This window comes from Bos indicus, chromosome 20 (genome assembly GCF_029378745.1).
Source record: "Bos indicus isolate NIAB-ARS_2022 breed Sahiwal x Tharparkar chromosome 20, NIAB-ARS_B.indTharparkar_mat_pri_1.0, whole genome shotgun sequence".
NCBI classification, from domain to species: domain Eukaryota; kingdom Metazoa; phylum Chordata; class Mammalia; order Artiodactyla; family Bovidae; genus Bos; species Bos indicus.
In genome coordinates this window covers 58,636,722-58,655,578 of record NC_091779.1, presented here as the reverse complement: position 1 = coordinate 58,655,578, position 18,857 = coordinate 58,636,722, and the positions used below count along the sequence as shown (strand labels likewise).

Genomic DNA, 18,857 nt, shown 5'->3' with positions numbered 1-18,857 from the left:
CTCCTAGCTCCTCAGCAGTCACCGGGGGGTGGGGGCTGGCGGCATCTGCTGGATCGCAGTTTGGGGAGCCCTCGTTCACATTTGAAGGCCAGAAATCACTGATGGCGGTGACAGGTCCTGTTTATTAATATGGCAGGAGATATTTTCATTTCACAGTAGCCACTGGCGAATTTTTGGGGAGTGGATTTGGGAGATGTGCATTCAGGGGGAGGGTGCCAGAATGAATTCCAGGGAGTCATGAACATCCATTAGGAGGTTGTTGGAGGCACACACGTAAGGGTCATGCTGGCCGGTGGACACAGTACTCCCGAGTGTGCAAGAGAGGATGGGGGCAGGGCCAGCCCGGGTTCCTGGTTAAGTCGTGCGGTGGGTGGTTTGTGGGGCCCGGTACTGCATTGGGACCCACACCATGGGGAGCAGGTCTGGGAAGATGTGCGTGAGTTCGGGGTTAGATATTTGGAGAAGACCGTACCCCAGGCACCTGCGCACTGGTTCACCACCCCTCTTTGTTCCAGCCAAGACTGACCACAACCATCTCTCCCCATAAATCCTACATCTTAGACGGCATCTCTCATTCTGATTTCCTCTCGCCACATTTTTCCACACTTGTGTGTCTCTCACTGTACATCCTTACTACTCATGTTGCTTTGCCAAACACACTGCGTTCAACAAAAGGACCCTAGATTACGCTGGATGTTCAAGTCACCCCAGATCAGAGCAAATCAGTGCATACCAAGAGGAGTTTTAATACCACCCATTTATACCACTTCTCTGTAATCGAGAGCCTTTTTGTAGGTAATAATCAAAAAGATATTTAAGGGAAAGAGTAGAGTTATAGCTTTATTTTCCAAAGCCCTTTACAGAATTTGATTGTGATGTGCATTAAAAAAATACACGTGTATTAGATTTTTTTCTTATTTGGTAGATGGTTAGGGTGCTACCATTTATGGATTGTTTGCTCTAATGATTAAAGAAGTTGTGTTTTAGCAGTCAGCCTTGGTTGATTTGATCCAGTTGTATCGTTGTATGACTGTTACTCGTTGGCTGCAAATTAACTTTTTAAACAGCTTTCCTGAGAGCTGCTCCTTATGTAAAGCAAATCTTACTTGATGTCCGTCAGTGCACAGAGCTATATGTCTGCAAGTGTGTGTGTGTGTAAATGTAAATGTAGTTTAGCATGAGTGATAGGTCCCAAGATGCAGCCTGGGGAGCTTACTCCAGAGGCCTCTCTGGCAGTACCAGCATAAACACAGCCAGACGGGTTCTTTCCCTTGGCATTAGACAGACATGAGGATAAGGCTTCTCTGCGCTCGGCCCCATGCTGGCCCCCGGGGAGGCAAAGGTGAGTGGCACATCTGGGCACATGGTTCTTTTTTGATTTATGAGATTGTAGAACTTCCACCCCCCCTCCTTTTTTTGGTACTCCTCTTCCTATTTTGACTGTTGGAATATTTCCTTTCATTGGCCTATTAGTTATGCTTTTAAATTAACCTCTAACACAGTTACCATGTAATTAAATCGTCAAATGTTAAAAATTCTACAGATGTTTTCATTACAGTAAAGTATGTGTAATAGTCAAAATATTCTTGTTATGGTTTCTTTTTTGTGTATGTGGTTATTTTTCTTTGTTTTTCTGTATTTTGTGCTCAAGACATTAAAAGTCAGAGCTCTTTTAAGTTGAAACATTCTTAACGGCCTCGAATCAATCAAACCTCTCTCGCAGTATGATGTTACAGGCTATTGCTTCTAAAATTATGTGAAGGAATAAATCAGTGAGCCTGACAGTTATTATAACCATAAAGGTTATAAGTAAAAATTATAATGCTGCAGTATGAAACCCCATCCATATTCCTGCGTGGTGGCCTATGAACATGTCCCTATTCTTGGTATAAACACTTCACTTTATATGCAGTCTATTGCCGCTGCTGTTCAGTTGCTAAGTCGTGTCGACCCTCGTAATGGTCTTGTGTGTGTGGACTGCACTTACAGATATATGGAAAAATAATATAAGCCTTGCATTGTTTTGATTTTTTATATATTAGTAAAAAAAAGATACATACAGCATTTGATTTACAACCTTGTCTCCTCCCGCGCCCCCCCCCCCCCCCCCCCCCATCTTCAGAGAGGATGCAGGCTTACAGAAAATGCTTCCTTCCTACGCAACACTGATCTCAGTGCTTGCCGGGGTAAAAGCCCTGATAGCGCAAACCGCGTGCCCCGCGCGGCACCGCTCCCCGTGATCCGTGACTAATCCTGCAGGCACTGCAGAGAAAGGTCCGGACTCGGAACTGCGGACGGCCTGCCTGGAAAGGGTGACGTCACCTCTGTCTGCGCGTGCGCGCGGCCGCTGATGCAGAGATGTATCACCCAGCTCTTTGTGCTCTGGGGTGCGTGTGCGCGCGGCTCTCCCCTAAATAAAGTAATGAGTAAAATTCGGTGATCACCACCAAGACTCCGTACTAATAGGAACCCTCCAGCTTATTGCTGCACGTTGCTTTTCTTTGTTCTTTCAAGATGCTGCTTTATTTATTATTTTTTTTTTTTTGCCGCCACAAGCTGTGTTTTTATAAAGATGGGGAATCTTTGCAGTCCTCCCCCACTTTCAGGTTTCCCACTTAGTAAATACTAAAGTAGAACGGCTGACGGGCAAATGCAACCTCTGAAAACTGAAAATGGATGAGCAGGGCAGTTTGCCTTGTCTTTTAGGGACAAATCCCAGTGAAGGAGGTGAGGTGGGCTGTTCAGAACAAGGTGGCAGTTCATTGGTTACAGCTCAAATGGGGAAGAAATGACAGTATTTCTTTTTCCTAACACTGTTTTTACTTAAAAAAGAATTGACTCATGTAGTTAGAGGATTAGGTATAATTTCAAATGACTAGTAGTATATGTCAGTAGTCCCAGGAGAAATATGGAGGGAAAATACTAACCTGTGTTTTGGTTTAGACTTTTAATAATTTGATTCATTTTTAAAACTCATTTGATTTGCTTCATCTTAATTCTTTTTAAAACAGCTACATAAATTTTGTTGGGATGATGTGCGGCATAAAAGCTTTTTGCTCATTGTAAAAATATTTCTGTGGTGCTTGCTTTTTTAATTAAAAAAAATAACAACACGTTGGGGGGGGGCGGCGGGTGGCTCTTCCTTTTCTGTTTGTTGTTTTTAAAAAATCTGATACCAAGGAAGTGATCAAGCCTGTAAGCATTCTGGACAGCAATGACTCGCTTCAGAAGGTATTTGTTCAGAGTCACAATGCAGTACCTCCTTGTAGAGTGGAGGGGTAAAAAATAAGTTGATTCGACCAGTGGGGTATTAGATAGTTTGAGTTTCAGACCATTGGTACAACTAAAAGATTTTCCATTGTTGAATAACTTGTGGAATGTTTACTCTTAGGACCCAGAGGTTAATTTTCCTTGTTAGAAGTGTAAGTCATACTACTGGCCATCTGAACAATACTGAGCTTAATAGTTTACAAACTTGAAACAGAAAGTGCCAAGGAACACAGGGGTGCCTCTGGGGGGGTTTCAGGGGCAAGAAGCTGGAGAAGTATGTTCTGTTAGTTCGTTTGTCCGTTCATTCGTTCCTTCATTCAGCCCATGTTCATTGACCATCCTGTGCCTGCCATCTGGGAAACAGCAGGGAAAGAAACAGACGTGTCCTCTGGCTTGCAGGTGGATTTAGAGGAAGAGAGGGGAAAAGCGGTCCTCCTGATGGGTAACGTAATACGAGTCACTTTAGGGAATGTAGATAATTTGGGAATGGGGGGGATTGAAACAGATCACAAATCAACAGACTACTGAGCCAACTAGCAATCTGAAAGGTGATAGCAGAATCGATTTTGGCAAGTCACATCATGCTGAACCTGGAGGGCGGGGTTTGAGATATTTTTAAATGAAATGTTAAAATCTCCGAATATTCAAATATGATTGCTTGAGGGAAAAGGCGTTATTTGTGTTGACTGAAACCAAAGGAACGAGGAAGGAAGGTCATCAACCGCTAACTGCACATTTCTGTTCACAGTGATGAAATCAGATCTGTAGGCGCCCTGCCCCCCAGTAGCATTCAGGAAATATCAAGATCTAGAGTAATATGAACGCTTATCATATGAACGTTCTGGTCAAATTTCACATTTGGTTTAAGAGAGCAGTTGTTGCCTGTCTTTTAGGCCTCCCCTTTGCACCAAGAAGGAGTTGGGTGAGCTTTGGCTGACTGCATCTTCACTGTGCCCTGAAGCTAGCATTTCATTAAAACTCACATGGGCTTCTCTGTCTCAACAAAATGGACTTTAAATTGTAACGAGTGTCCAGTCTCTCTACACACACTTCAGTATCAGTTCAGCCGCTCATTCATGTCCGACTCTTCGTGACCCCATGAATCCCAGCACGCCAGGCCTCCCTGTCCATCACCAACTCTTGGAGTTTACCTAAACTCATGTGCATCGAGTTGGTGATGCCATCCAGCCATCTCATCCTCTGTCGTCCCCTTCTCCTCCTGCCCCCAATCCCTTCCAGCATCAGGGTCTTTTCCAATGAGTCAGCTCTTTGCATGAGGTGACCAAAGTATTGGAGTTTCAGCCTCAGCATCAATCCTTCCAGTGAACATCCAGGACTGGTCTCCTTTAGGATCCTGGTTGGATCTCCTTGCAGTCCAAGAGACTTGCACGAGTCTTCTCCAGCACCGCCTGTGTAATTGGAAAAGTATGTAATTTACAAAATAGTCCAACAACTACATGTCCTCTGACTTTGGCCATTTACCTCTGTTTATTATCCCCATTCATGTTGCTTTTCTCTCTCTCTCTCTCTCTCTTTTTTTGCCCTTTCCTCAGTTTAGTCTCTCAGTCATGTCCGACTCTTTGCAACCCCATGGACTGCAGCATGCCAGTCCATCATCAACTCCCAGAGTTTATTCAAACTCATGTCCATCGAGTTGGTGATACCATCCAACCGTCTCATCCTCTGTCATCCCCTTCTCCTCCCGCCTTCAATCTTTCCCAGCATCAGGGTCTTTTCCAATGAGTCAGCTCTTCGCCTGAGGTGGCCAGAGGATTGGAGTTTCAGCTTCATTATCAGTCCTTCCAGTGCATATTCAGGACTGATGTCCTGAAATTCTCTCTGTGAAGTTTGGTGGCCCTTGGAAGTAAAGTGCTGAGTTACATGGTCTGTGGCACTGGTGTGGTCTGGGGTCTCGCAGTTGTCACTCTGAGATGGCATTCACCAGTCCTCTCCCCAGAACGCTGAGAGTGTGGAAGGACAGACATGTGCTTCCAGCATGGTTGCTGGGTGTATCCTTTGTTCCACAAGTTTAAGAGCCACAGCTTGGTCCTTTTATGTATCAGGAAGCCCGGCAGTAGGAGTTATCCTATCTGTAGTGTAATCTGGAATCACTGGAATAGCCCAGAAGCCATTTATTTGTAAGTTTTTTGTAGTCATGCGCTCCATTTTCATAAATAGCTCTTCAGGGCCTGGAACAGAATCTGCCTTTTGATCTGAGGACATTTCATGGCTGAGTTCTTCCTGCTTTTTATTGAAAGTTACATGGTATATTTAATCTGGCTTTAGTGTGTGTACAGGCTGCCTCTGTCTTTTGCCTGTTTTTAAAAATGGAAACCGGGTTAAACATAATGCTTAGGTGACTGCCTAATAATAGCCACAAACTCAGTGTCTTTGTGTGGTTAGTTTTATGGTTCTCTTTTTTTGTTTTGTTTTTCTGTTTTAGATGTTTTCATTGTCAGTTTTTAATAACAGTAACATCTCTTCTTCTGTGGCATATTCAACAAAAATATTGCAGTGAAACTATTTAGAATTTACATTCTCTTCTATGTTGGGACATGTACATATATCATAATAAAAGTTAAACGCATTTCCACACCAGTTTAGCCATTGACTCACATGTCTTTCTTCCTCTGGAAAAATGGTGAATCTTAATCTAGGGAGGCTATTTAGGAACTGGTTGGCTAGAGTAGCTACTTTTAAGACACTGAGGATCCACGGGAGCCACTCTGTGGCTTACAGTGGGGCATGGCAGGTGAAGGCTGTTTCATTTCCTTCACTTTTGTTTTCCCATCAGTACGATCGTCTTCCTGTGTGGCGGCCGGAACATGGCAGTTCTAACTAGCATCATTCGCGCCATCAAGGTCATTAATAAATATTGTAGCCCAGAATCGGCAGGAATTGTCAAGTACGCTGGCCTCTCCTGGGGTCCCTGCCCAGGAATTGGGACCTTCTTCTTGCTGAGGGTTGTGTGACAGGCAGTGCTTGCTGCTGTGGTGTGGAGCCCAGGACAGCCGTGTTGGTGGCCTCTCCCTGAAGGCTCTGCCCTGTCCTGGCCGGGGCGCCTGCGGGCACAGACTGTTGAGGGAACGGCCGGAAGCAGCGTTTTCTTATCTGGTGGTGGTGGAAGGGAATCCTCTTTTCAAATCCCCGTGGGATTGAGGATCCGCAGCCACAGCTCACTCCCTCCAAGCATCCTGCCATTTGATCTGCTCCTCCTCGCCACGTGGGTGCCACGTGTGGCTCACAGAACTTTCCATCCCACTCCCTGCCCTCCAGGTACTTATGAGCTGGTCTCCAGGAAGGCTGCCGTGGTGCCCGATTCCTCTTTGTATTTGCCTCCCCCGCTGCCGTCCATGTTCATATCAGCTGCAACTGGGATGTCGTCAGTCTTTGTGGACACACGCAGTGAACCGCCCAATGACGGGCAATAAACTCCTGAGACGACATTGCGTCCATTCAAGGGTTTTTGAAGGAAACTTAAGGATGAAATTGCAGACCCTTGGCTCCTGTCTTGCCTTTTATAAATAGCCCCTGTTTTAAAAGCTTGGTGGGTTGCCAGCGCAAGGCGAGGTATGCTGCTGCTGCTGCTAAGTCACTTCAGTCGTGTCCAACTCTGTGCAACCCCTTAGATGGCAGCCCACCAGCCCCACCCCCGTCCCTGGGATTCTCCAGGCAAGAACATTGGAGTGGGTTGCCATTTTCTTCTCCAATGCATGTAAGTGAAAAGTGAAAGTGAAGTTGCTCAGTCATGTCCGACTCTTAGCGACCCCATGGACTGCAGCCTACCAGGCTCCTCTGTCCATGGGATTTTCTAGGCAAGAGTACCGGAGTGGGGTGCCATCGCCTTCTCCAAGGCGAGGTATACTGGAAAGCAAAAGAGGCTGGCAATGTGGAGGCCTGGGTTCTGTGTCGAGCGAGCCCTTTCTCAGCCAGCTGGGTAGTGTGCTAAGCCCTTGGATATTTCAACGTCCATGATTTTCTTGTTGTTTAGTCGCTGAGTTGGGTTGGACTCTGCGACTAGTTGCATCCTGTTAAACTGGGTTCTTCCTACATAGGTATTCTGTGGACAGGGTTGTTACTAATCTACCCATTCTTTGCTTCTGGGAATGATAGGTTGTAGAGACTAGATCCTGTTCGAATTCTCCCAAAGGGGCCGGTGTGGTTGCTGTTTGTGCGCTTGTCTCAGCAGGCTGGACTCCGGCCTCGAGTCAGGTCCCGGTCCTTATCCTGAGCTGGGAGCCGGGGCCGCAGGGAGCTTGCCCTAAACCTGCAAGTGCAGAGATTTGGGCCAACTTTGTCCACACACTTTGAGGCTCCCCTTCTGCTACTCATGGTTTCCCCTCTTGGTTGGAGCTCCCGAGGTCGCCCTGAGCTGTGTCCTGACTTGTTTCAGCAGCTCCAGGTGGCTTAGGCCGGGCCCTGCCCTCAAGTCCTTATAAAGAGACTTCCTCTATCCTGCTTTTGGTCCCTCTCCTGTCTGTGCCTTGAGACAGGCGGTTTTTACAGGTTTCAGCCCTGTGGCAGGGCTGGTCTGTAGGAACCGCTCAGGCACATGAGACATGGAAACTCTGATCACTTACCAAGAGCATTTTTTCTCGCTCCGACTTTCAGGTCTGTGCCTTCCATTGGCTATTACCAACTCACAGTTTGGGTCCTTTCCTTGTACTGTTTTGACAAAAACAGACAGGAAGATAGGGTTGGGGCAGTAGTCTTTTCATTTTTTTCAAGAGATTCCTCTGCCATGAATGGCAGTTACTGGGTTAAAAAAAAATTTTTTTTTAGATGTAAGTTTATTTATTTTTAATTGGAGGATAATTGCTCCACAGTATTATGCTGGCCTCTGCTGTACGTCAACCAACATGAATCGGCCTTAGGTGTACATATGTCCCCTCCCTCTTGAACCTCCCACAGTCACTGCTTTGATGAGAATGGCCAATATCTTGAACCCAGACGACCCCTGTACAGACCTCCAAGAGTAAAATCCTGAGACGTTATTACAAGTGTGAACATCCTGACCCCAAACTCCCGTGTAGGCAGCCACCCTGGCGAGTTTCGGCCGGACATGTTTGGGCTGCCAGGGTTTCCTTGGCTTAGATGGACATTGGCTTGTCCTAAACTGGGCTTCCTGGCCAGAGTATTTCCACTTGGCCTTCACCGACGTTGGCGGGGGCGTGGGGGAGCTGGTTTGATGTAAGAAGAGGGACCTGGGCCACCCTGTGAGGCAGGTGACACCAGGCCATCTTGGCATGTTGGCCAGTGACATTCCTCCAGGGGGGCATGACCCAGAAAACCTGGAAGGACAGAGCCAAGAGGGAGCGGTGGCCGGTCCCCAGCTATTTATAATCCCTGCTCTCCTCCCTGACACTTTTATTTTTAACCAGATTGGCAGATAGGATGTGGCTTTGAGCTCCCCCTAGAGGATTTAGTGTGCACGAATCATAGTTGTTTTTTTTTTAAACAATGTTGCTACTTTATTTGCTACTGTTTATGTTAATCATGGAATTACAACCGAAGATTTGTGAAACAATCTGGACTGCTTTCACATCTAGTCTTTTGGGGACTGATTCTTTATTTAAGGCTGGAAATGACCAAGAGAGCCTGCTTAGTCTGGGAGCCTCTGGGTCTGCATCTGCAAGTTGTTCTTCCTCATTAAAGGAGAAGGATTAGAGACTTTCCTTCATAGAATAAAAAGTGAACTTCATGGGTGTAAAGAAAGCAGCTGTGTTGGCATTGAACACAGGGTGGTTCAGAAATATGAAACATGTAAAATATCATGTATGAAACGAGATGCCAGTCCAGGTTCAATGCACGATACTGGATGCTTGGGGCTGGTGCACTGGGATGACCCAGAGGGATGGTATGGGGAGGGAGGAGGGAGGAGGGTTCAGGATGGGGAGCACATATATACCTGTGATGGATTCATTTTGATATTTGGCAAAACTAATACAATTATGTAAAGTTTAAAAATAAAATAAAATTTAAAAAATAATAATAATAAAAAAAAGAAAATTACCAATGTAAAAAAATAAATAAAAAAAAATTAAATTAAATTAAAAAAAAAATAAATGACACTCAAGCAACCCAGTCATGGTATTTTCTCCTTTGTCTTTCAGGGTTTCGAAAAAACGATGAAATGAAAGCTATGGATGTTTTGCCCATTTTAAAGGAAAAAGTTGCATACCTTTCAGGTAAAGTTTAACTTTCTTATCTGCTTTATTGTTCCTTGTACCTTGATACAATGTCAGAGTCCAAAATACTAAACTATAAACTAACTCACCCATTATAATATAACAGCATTGTCATTTCAGTGGATTTTTAACTGCTTTATTCTTGTAGCGTTGGCCTAAGAATTTGTTGCCCAAAGCATTTTCTTCTAGCTGGCAGGCACATTGTTGGTCAGATAGCATTGGTGATTACAACATGTTCATGTCTGTTATTCAACACATTTTGACTACCTTCCCCAGTCAGTTAAGTAAAAGAACTGATTTTTCAAGGTCTATCATCTCAGCAAAGGTGGTGGGAATGTGACCAGATCTAGAGGTGTCCAGAATTCCCACCTTTCTTCCCAGTCCTGGAATTCCAGGAAAGCCCTCGTGTTCCCTGCCAGAGGTCCCCCTCTGAACAGTAGACCTTGGTTTTGGGGGCTCCTGGCCCTCCTGCAGTGTGAAGACAGACTCTGGACTAGTCTCCCAGGCTCTGGGGCACTCACCTGCCCTTCCTCTGCACGTAGAGGGTCTGCTTTTGGGCCGTCTGCCCAGAGGCTTCTTCCTGCCTGAACAGAACAGTCGTTGGGTATTATACGTTTTCCTAATACTTTGGCCACCTGATGCGAAGAGCCCACTCTTTGGGAAAAGACCTTGAGGCTTGGAAAGATTGAAGGCAGGAGAAGAAGGGGACAACAGAGGATGAGATGGTTGGATGGCATTGCTGACTCAATGGACATGAGTTTGAGCAAGCTCCAGGAGGTGGTGAAGGACAGGGAAGCCTGGTGTGCTGCAGTCCGTGGGGTCACAAAGAGTTGGATACAACTGAGTGACTGAACAATGACAAGCACCAACTCACGTGTTACAAAGAGAGGTTTGCAGGAGTTTTCTGCTGTGTTTGAGCAGGAAGTATCAAATAAATCTGTAGATTGTCACGTGCTTTTAGACAGTTTTCCTGGATGTGTTTCCCTTGATAAATTTTTATCTTTCTCAAACAGGCACACTCTACTGATCTGATGTCTCCTCTTGAACACATTTTATTTAAAGTTTGTAGCACAGCTAGCTGCTCTGATACGTTCTGTGGGTCCTTTCAGCGTGTGGGACAGATATATACTTAGGACGCAGCTTCCTGTGGTGTTTTGCTAATGTTATCTCGCTTTCTGTCTCATAGTGTTTCTTGGGCCCTGTTGAACACTGTTTGATGGTTTTGCTGAAGTAAATCTAACTCAAAGTGAGTTTGAAAGGTTAATAGAAAAGTAAGAGGTTCATGAAAAGAAGACACTTTTTTTTTTTTTTTTTTAACTTTTTCATCTTTATTTTGTATGGGGTCTAGCCGATTAACAATGCTGTGATAGTTTTAGGTGAACAGGGAAGGGACTCGGCCACGCATATACACGTGTCCATCCTCCGCCAGCCCCCACGCCCCCGCTTCCAGGCTGGCACGTAACCCTGAGAAGAGTTGCATGTGCTGTACAGCAGGTCCTCTTTGATTATCCATTTTAAACATAGCAGTCTGTATGTACATGACCATCCCAAACTCCCTAACTATCCCTTTCCCTGCTGCTGCTGCTAAGTTGCTTCAGTCATGTCCAACTCTGTGCGACCCCATAGACGGCAGCCCACCAGGCTCCCCCGTCCCTGGGATTCTCCAGGCAAGAACACTGGAGTGGGTTGCCATTTCCTTCTCCAATGCATGAAAGTAAGAAGGGAAAGTGAAGTCGCTCAGTCACGTCTGACTCTTAGCAACCCCATGGACTGCAGCCCACCAGGCTCCTCCGTCCATTGGATTATCCAGGCAAGAGTACTGGAGTGGGGTGCCATTGCCTTCTCCACCAGCTACCAAAGATTAGTTTTCTAAGTCTGTGAAGAAGATACTTTTGATTGTTGGAAAAACTTGGTTAATAAAAAAAAAGTGAAAGGGGAAGGAAAAAGCCCTTCTTGATACATGGCAACCCACTCCAGTATTCTTGACTGGAGAATCCCCTGAACAGAGGAGTCTGGCAGGCTATATGGTCCGTAGGGTCGCAGAGAATCTAACACAACTGAAGTGACTTAGCACAACACACACACCACAGTTTTGCAGTATTCCTAATTTGTGACCAGAATCGGCCAGTTAAAGTAGCGTGAGGTCCTTGCTGGTTGCCTTAAGCTTGCTGTTATTTTATTTAGGAAGGGAAAAGAGACTGTCATCGGCCCCCAAAGAGCCCTGTTCCCAATCCCAGGTTCCTCCACCACTCCTCTGATGTACTTTTTGCTCTGACCCCATTTTAAAAGACATCAGGGGTATTTAATATTATGGTAACTTTGTAAAAGCTCTCCACGTGAATGACTTTTAGTAAATTAAATCAAAGTGCACTAACAGGGCTTTGAAAGCAGACCAAAAGATCAGAGATTTTGTGAGATACCTATGAGCTCAAGCTCTCTTAAGAAACCAGCATGGATGCCTTGAACTTGAATATATCTGATCCTCATTCTCACCTCCAGGTACCCGGAAAAGTAGTCCTCACTGCACTTAAGTGAGATTGCACAGAACTGTTTTCCCCGTTCAGAGGGGGAACTAAATGAGGTGAAGTGACGCATCTAAGGTCTGGTGAAGTCAGGAGGAGGGGCAGGAACAGAGGCGCCCTGTAGTGACGCATCTAAGGTCTGGTGAAGTCAGGAGGAGGGGCAGGAACAGAGGCGCCCTGTAGTTTAGTGTTGGATGTATGTAAGGTATGTTTATAGCTTGCATATTTAGTGTATTGCATATTTTTAATGTCCTGCATGTGTGCACATTTAATGTATGTGTATATATTGGGTTGGCCAAAAAGTGTGTTAGGGTTTTTCCAGAAGCTGTGATGAAAAAACCTGACCGAACGTTTTGGCCAACCCTACATATATATATAATGTCAGCCTCTGCATGTTCCCTATGCCATTAGGGTTTGGGCCTAAAAGAACTCACAGGCAACTTCCATTGTTTTTTATCCCTTAACTTTTTATCATGGAACATTTCAACATCCCTAAGGAGAGAGACTAGTATAATGAATTTCTGTGAATCCATGGATCACTTCAATAAACTTGTTTCATCTATGTTCCTTGAAAATCTTTTTAAAAAATCCTGTTGATTATTAATAGAGATAGAAGGGAATAATAACTCTTTAATAATAATAGCTCTTTAAAAGCTAATCAGTATTCATGTTTCCCTGGTTGTCTCATAAATTTGTCTTTCCAGGATGTACATTGCAGTTGGTTGATGTGTTTGATGTATCTTTTCAATCTTGAGGCTCTTCCTCTCTTCTTCATTCTTTTTGTCTTACTCATTTATGTTTATTTATTAAGTGAGGAAGCAGTGTTTTCCTGTAGATTTCCCTACATTTTGTTGGTTGCAGCCTTGGGTGGTCAGTTAACATGTTCCTTGCCCTTGGTTTCCTGTGAATTAAGAGCTGGATCTTGCTGCTTGATTAGACTTAACTTAGATTTTGTAGGAAATAGAGCATTTTAATGGGTAGTGTTGGGTAGTTCTAGGAATTTTATTGGGAGAGTCTGGTGTCTCTTTTATGACGTTTAGCATTCATTGACATTTCTTGCTTAGATCTAATACTTTCTTAGGGTTGCAAAATGGTAATATCCTAGTTGGGCTTACCAGGTGACACTGGTGGTAAAGAATCTGTCTGCAGTGCGGGAGACATGGGCTCAATCCCTGAGTCAGAAGCTCCCCTGGAGAAAGAAATGGCAACCACTGCCGTATTCTTGCCTGGGAAATCCCATGGACAGGACTACAGTCCATGGGGTCGCAAAGAGTTGAATGACTAAAGTGACTTAGCACTCACACACAATATCCTAATTCTACCCTTTTTTCTTCATGTATCAACTTGGATATTCCATAAAGAGAAATGTCCCATTGTCAGCTTTGTGGTTTCCCTGAGTTCACACAGGAAAGGAAGATCCATGATTGATTCCTGACCTTTATTTCCAGGCAAATTAAAAAGAAAAAAATCATTAGTCATTTCAGACACATTAAAAAGTGCTGAGATTTTTGTCATTTTGAGCTCCTAGTTTTAAATATATCTGATGTTTCCATTGTGTATATATATTTACTTATGAAGTTAAATTTTTTTCATCCTTGGCTAGTGGGAGCCTCTTCAGATTGGCTCTGAAATCCAGGTACCGTGGTAATAGAGCTTGTCTCTCTGCTGATGTGACAGGATGTTTCAGGCCCCACTGAATCTGTTTCCTGCTCCGTGTCTGCGATCAGCCATTTCTCTAAAATGCCCTGGCTCTTTCGCGTGGGGCGTAGTGCAAGGTGCTGAGGAAGCTGCTCTTCTGGCGGGGCACATTTCTGAGTCAGATATCATATATGTGTTTATATATATATGTTTTCTAAATGAGAAATGATGTCAGGGCTTTGTACTAACATTTCCATGTCAAATATAGAATTACAGGTATTTTATTTTTCTTTGATTTTATATTTCTATCTCCTTGTCTTTTCCTTATGCTAAGCATCTTAGTTCCTACCCTCATCAACTTAATTACCTATCTACATTGTAGTACTGATGGTGTCACCATAGTATGAAGACCAGATGCAGTTCAGCAGTTGTTTTATTTTTGCCATCCTAAGGATATGTGCCGCTAGTATGCAGCAGCCCTCCTGTGTTTTAAAGTCACACAAAATAGTTCCTCTACACGTGGGTCGTGTTCCTCCCAACCTGAAACTTAGGATCATTTATCTTATTTTACTTTACACTTTTAAGGCTTAAAAAACAACCACCAAATCTTGCTTCAGTATTAAGTAACGTGTATATACATCATTTGAGGGTTAAAAACTAAAAAAAAAAAAGTTAAAAAATGAGGTGTGTTCAAATCTAGTTTCTCTCCCTGCCTTCTCTGCCTTGGGCCTTTCCTCTTCGATAGATAACCTTCTTTTGCTTTGGTTTTCTTTAGTTTTTAGTTTATTTCTTATTCTTTTAAATGTGTCCTTCTATCCATCCATCTATTCTTATCTCCTCCCCCGACCCTGCCTCCTCCACCCCGTCCTGACCAAACAGTGATTTGTTCTGCACCATTTTCTCTGCTTTGCTTCTTTCTTTTTAAAACAGCAATCTAGAGAGCAGTGTGCAGCGGAACAAACAGAGATTCCTCATTCCTTTCACAGTTGTACATACGCTGCTGTGTACAGAAGTGAGTCGCTTAGTCTTGTCTGACTCTTTGCGACCCCATGGGCTATACAGTTCATGGAATTCTCTAGGCCAGAATACTGGAGTGGGTATCCTTTCCCTTCTCCAGGGGATCTTCCCAACCCAGGGATGGAAGCCAGGTCTCCCACATGTGGGCAGATTCTTTACCAGCTGAGCCACAGGGAAGCCCTGTGTGCAGAGACTGTAGTTTATCCCGTCAGTTGTCTGTTGATGAGTTACTCTCTCAGTGTAGCGTTTCCAGGGCAGAGTGAACATTGACCTTTGGACCTGGGGGATTGACAGGAATATAGGGTTTGATTGCCTAGAGTTTCGTTGTTAGTGTGGTGACCACTGACCTTAGTTCTGGTCTCAGTGCTGCAGAAAATTCTGCATTTCTTGGAAAGGTAAAGAGGACCTCCCATCAGTTGTATGTATTTTTGCTAGCTTCTAGCACCGTCTGAGGCCATAGTGACCCAACTGGAAGGTCGGGCACCTCTGGAGGCCTTCCATACACTGTGCGTGCATGCTCTGTGCATGGGTGCTCAGTTGTGTCAGACTCAGGGAGTCGTGTCGGACACTGACTCCCTGGACTGTAGTCCACCAGGCTTCTCTGCATGGAATTTTCTAGGCAAGGATACTGGAGTGGATGGCCATTTCCTTTTCCAGGGGATCTTCCTGACTCAGGGATCGAACCCCGCGTCTCTTGCTTTTTCTGCATTGGCAGATGGATTCTTTACCACTAGCGCCACCTGGGAAGCCCCCATACACTGTACAGAGTCTTAAGGTTGTCCTAAGGTTGTCTTAGGCAAGTTTCTGATTCCCAGGACTCAGCAGGAACGAGGTAGGAGCAGTGAGCATGTGAAGGTCAGGGCTGGCCCCATGATGGCCTTGAGCAGGGGCCCGGTGGACACCCTTCCAATAGCTTTGATAGCAGACTTAATAGTAGCTATAATTTCTCTTTCACGAACCACACTTTCTCAGAGCTTTGCTTTGGAAAAGTTTGCTTTTCATGGTTAGTGAGTTATTATTCCTTAGAGGGGAGTAAAGAACCATTTTCAGTGGTATTGGAAACCAGAAATTCAGATGAGGGCCATGCAGAGAAAAATATAGTCCGTTCATTGAGATTTACATTATACTTCTCAAAGTAAGAAACTTTTCTTAAAAAAGTTTGTTCTCAGTATTATGAGTTTCAATTAATACTTCGATTAACAAAAAAGACAGAAAAAATGTATTCTGCTTGGGTAAAAGGTGACTTTTTATTTATTCATTAAAAAAAAAAAGGGTGACTCTGAATCTGACTCCTTCTGTGGTCACAAGTTCCCTGAAGTTACCTTTTATTAGAGGAAAATGAGTGTCACCAGGTTGAGGAGAGGAGGTGTCACACAGGTGTTTATAGCTATTATTACGTAGGACCTTTCCTGCCTTCTTCTTAATATTAAAATAAACCTCAGCTCATTTGGCCTTTGTGTTTCTGTAGGAGTGTTCATCAGGCATTTCCTTTTTTAACTTGCCAGTACCTGATAGTAGGCACTGTTAATTAAGTTTGTTTGGAATATAAAAAAGAGTTTGTTCCTCCACTGAATGTTTATTGAGTACCTCCTATGTGCCAGTCTGTTACCAGGAATTGAGAGGATATAAGATGTCAGTGATTGAACACAGGGGCTTCTGATCTAGTGGGGGGCGGACACAGGGAATATGTAAAGTGCATCATTTAGTGGAAGGTAATGGGGGGTTACAGAAATAAAATGTAGCAGTGAGGAAGGAATGGCAAAGCGAATGCAGTTTTTATAAGAAATGAAAGTAATTCAGTGTCATTATGAACATAAACTTCACTTTTTTTCTTTCTTTCTTTCTTTTTTTTTTTTTTTTTACTAACTGAGCATTTGGATAGACAGATAATCCTTAACAAGCTGTTGGTTTTTGGTTCTGCACAGAGGTGCAGAGACTGTGAAACTCTCCTAGACAGCTTAGTAGACAGACGTTGGTAGGTGCAGGAAATGGGTTTCCCACCCTTTTCTTATCACTGAGTTTCCTATCTGTGAAGTGGGACTTGGGCTTCCCTGGTGGCTCAGCAGTAAAGAATCTGCCTGCAATATAGGGGGTTTGGGTTCGATCCCTGGGTCAGGAAGATCCCCTGGAGAAGGGAATGGCAACCTCCTCCAGTACTCTTGCCTGGAGAATCCCCTGGATACAGGAGTCTGGTGGGCTACAGTCCCTGGGGTCGCACAGAGTCGGATACAACTGAGGGACTAAACCACATCACCACCACCAAAGTGGGACTCTGTCCATCCCGCCTCACCATGAGACTGGGAGTTGACATCAGACACATAGAGTATGTCTAGTAGATGGAGCTTTTATGAGCTATAATGTCATTATTTTTATAAGTTCAGAAGCAAGAACTGTGAGCTTGTGGCTTTTCTGCTCCTAACCCGGTCAGTATTTTCATTTGTGTATCTTCTGTGACATTGGCAACCAAGTTAAATCTTGGGAAATATAATATAAACAGACATCTGTGGAGCTGATTTTTAAGCTCTCTGAGGTTTAGAGACCATGTTCTTCTGAAGTGATACTAGTATATTTCATTGGTTCTAAGATTTTTAAGTTTTAACCCCATTGGGAGGGGTCCCTGGATGATTGGCACCTGCCTGTCACTGACGGACACACCATGGATCAGAAGATGCACCCCATACAGGGAGGTTTGCAAGTGAAAGCAGATAATCAAATTCGTCAGTGGTGAATATACCATTTTTCCAGGTGGTGCAGTGGTATAGAATCCACGTGCCAGTGCAGGAGACACGGGTTCAATCCCTGGGTCAGGAAGATCCCCTGGAGAAGGAAATGGAAACCCACTGTAGTATTCTTGCCTGGAGAATCCCATGGACAGAAGAGCCTGATGGGCTACAGTCCATGAGGTCGCAAAGAGCAGGACTCAACGAAGTACACATATGCCATTTTTTACTTCATAAGGGATTTTTGATGAAGTTTTAAAATAATCGGGAATGGAGAAGGCAATGGCACCCCACTCCAGTACTCTTGCCTGGAAAATCCCATGGATGGAGGAGCCTGGTAGGCTGCAGTCCATGGGGCTGCTAGGAGTCGGACACGACTGAGCGACTTCACTTTCACTTTCACTTTAAAATAATCATGGTGAGTTTACTGAAACTCTAATGCGAAAGAGAAAAAAGACAAACTGATTTTTTCCCTCTCTATCTTAAAATTCAAGTTCAGGTTTAGGTAAGCTCTTTTTACGGCACGAATGAGGCCATTCATGAGCTTGCCGGCTGCTCTCCGGGTCCTCCTCAGCACCAGCAGCCCGGGAACGCCTCTTGTTGGCAGTGGAGCAGTCGCAGGGGCGGCCAGCACTCCGCACACACCTGCGTCCTCAAACTGGAGTGAACAGCACGGCTGTGTGCAGTGTGCACACACAGGCCGACTCCCCCATGACCGTCTCTGATGGGCAGATTCTGGATTCTACTTGTCTTCATAGCCATGCGAGAGCCCACCTTGCTTACATTGAGAGATAGGAAGACTCCCCGAGGGGGGCCATTCGAGCAGGGGTCATGGGCATTCAGTCTCCCTGATGAACCACACATTATGTTGCATTTAAAAGCAGTTCAGAGTGGTGTTGAGCAATGTACGATGCTGTTCTGATTACCAAACGTGGGGTGAATGTGTTAATACAAATAGATATTTTTTAAAACTCAAGTTTCTGTAGTATATGTTGATGTAGAATATTTTTGATCAAAGAGATTGATTCGTTTTTGAAAAGAATGAAAGATATTGGGAAACAAATACTGCAGTTGTTACCTGTCTTATCTTGGAGACATGAGGTATTCCAAAAAAAACTCCAGCCAGTGATGTTCCCCTCAGAATACTATCTGGTATTTTGGAAGATAACTTCCTAATGATACTCTGTCATTTACAGCAGTACCACTGTACCCTCCTAAGAGCACCTTTCATTCATATAAAAGGCCCAGGAGCCCTTCATTTAGTTTTCCTTCTGATATTTTTATTACTTAGGAAGAACTAAAGCCACCAGTTTGAAAATTATACAAGTTCTCGTCAGGGCGAAGAGCCCAGCTGTGACATGCTGGCACAGTCCCTTGGACTTCAAGCTCTTTGAGCCTCAGTGTCTTTCCTGATCAAGCTGACAGGAGGAAACAAACAGGATCTTGTGACTATCAGATCAGAGCTCTCGATGCCATACCTAGCACGTGTCAGCTGTGGTTTA

General features: G+C 44.4%; 1 protein-coding gene across 4 annotated transcripts in view; it reads left to right on the top strand.

The window, feature by feature from the left end:
• TRIO (trio Rho guanine nucleotide exchange factor) overlaps positions 1–18,857 on the top strand; it is a 361,479-nt gene that overhangs the window by 121,612 nt on the left and 221,010 nt on the right. For all 4 annotated transcript variants that reach the window (XM_070774837.1, XM_070774838.1, XM_070774840.1 and 1 more), the window contains exon 2: positions 9,384–9,458. In XM_070774837.1, coding sequence (XP_070630938.1) covers positions 9,384–9,458 — 75 coding nt within the window. The remainder of the gene's footprint in view (positions 1–9,383; positions 9,459–18,857) is intronic.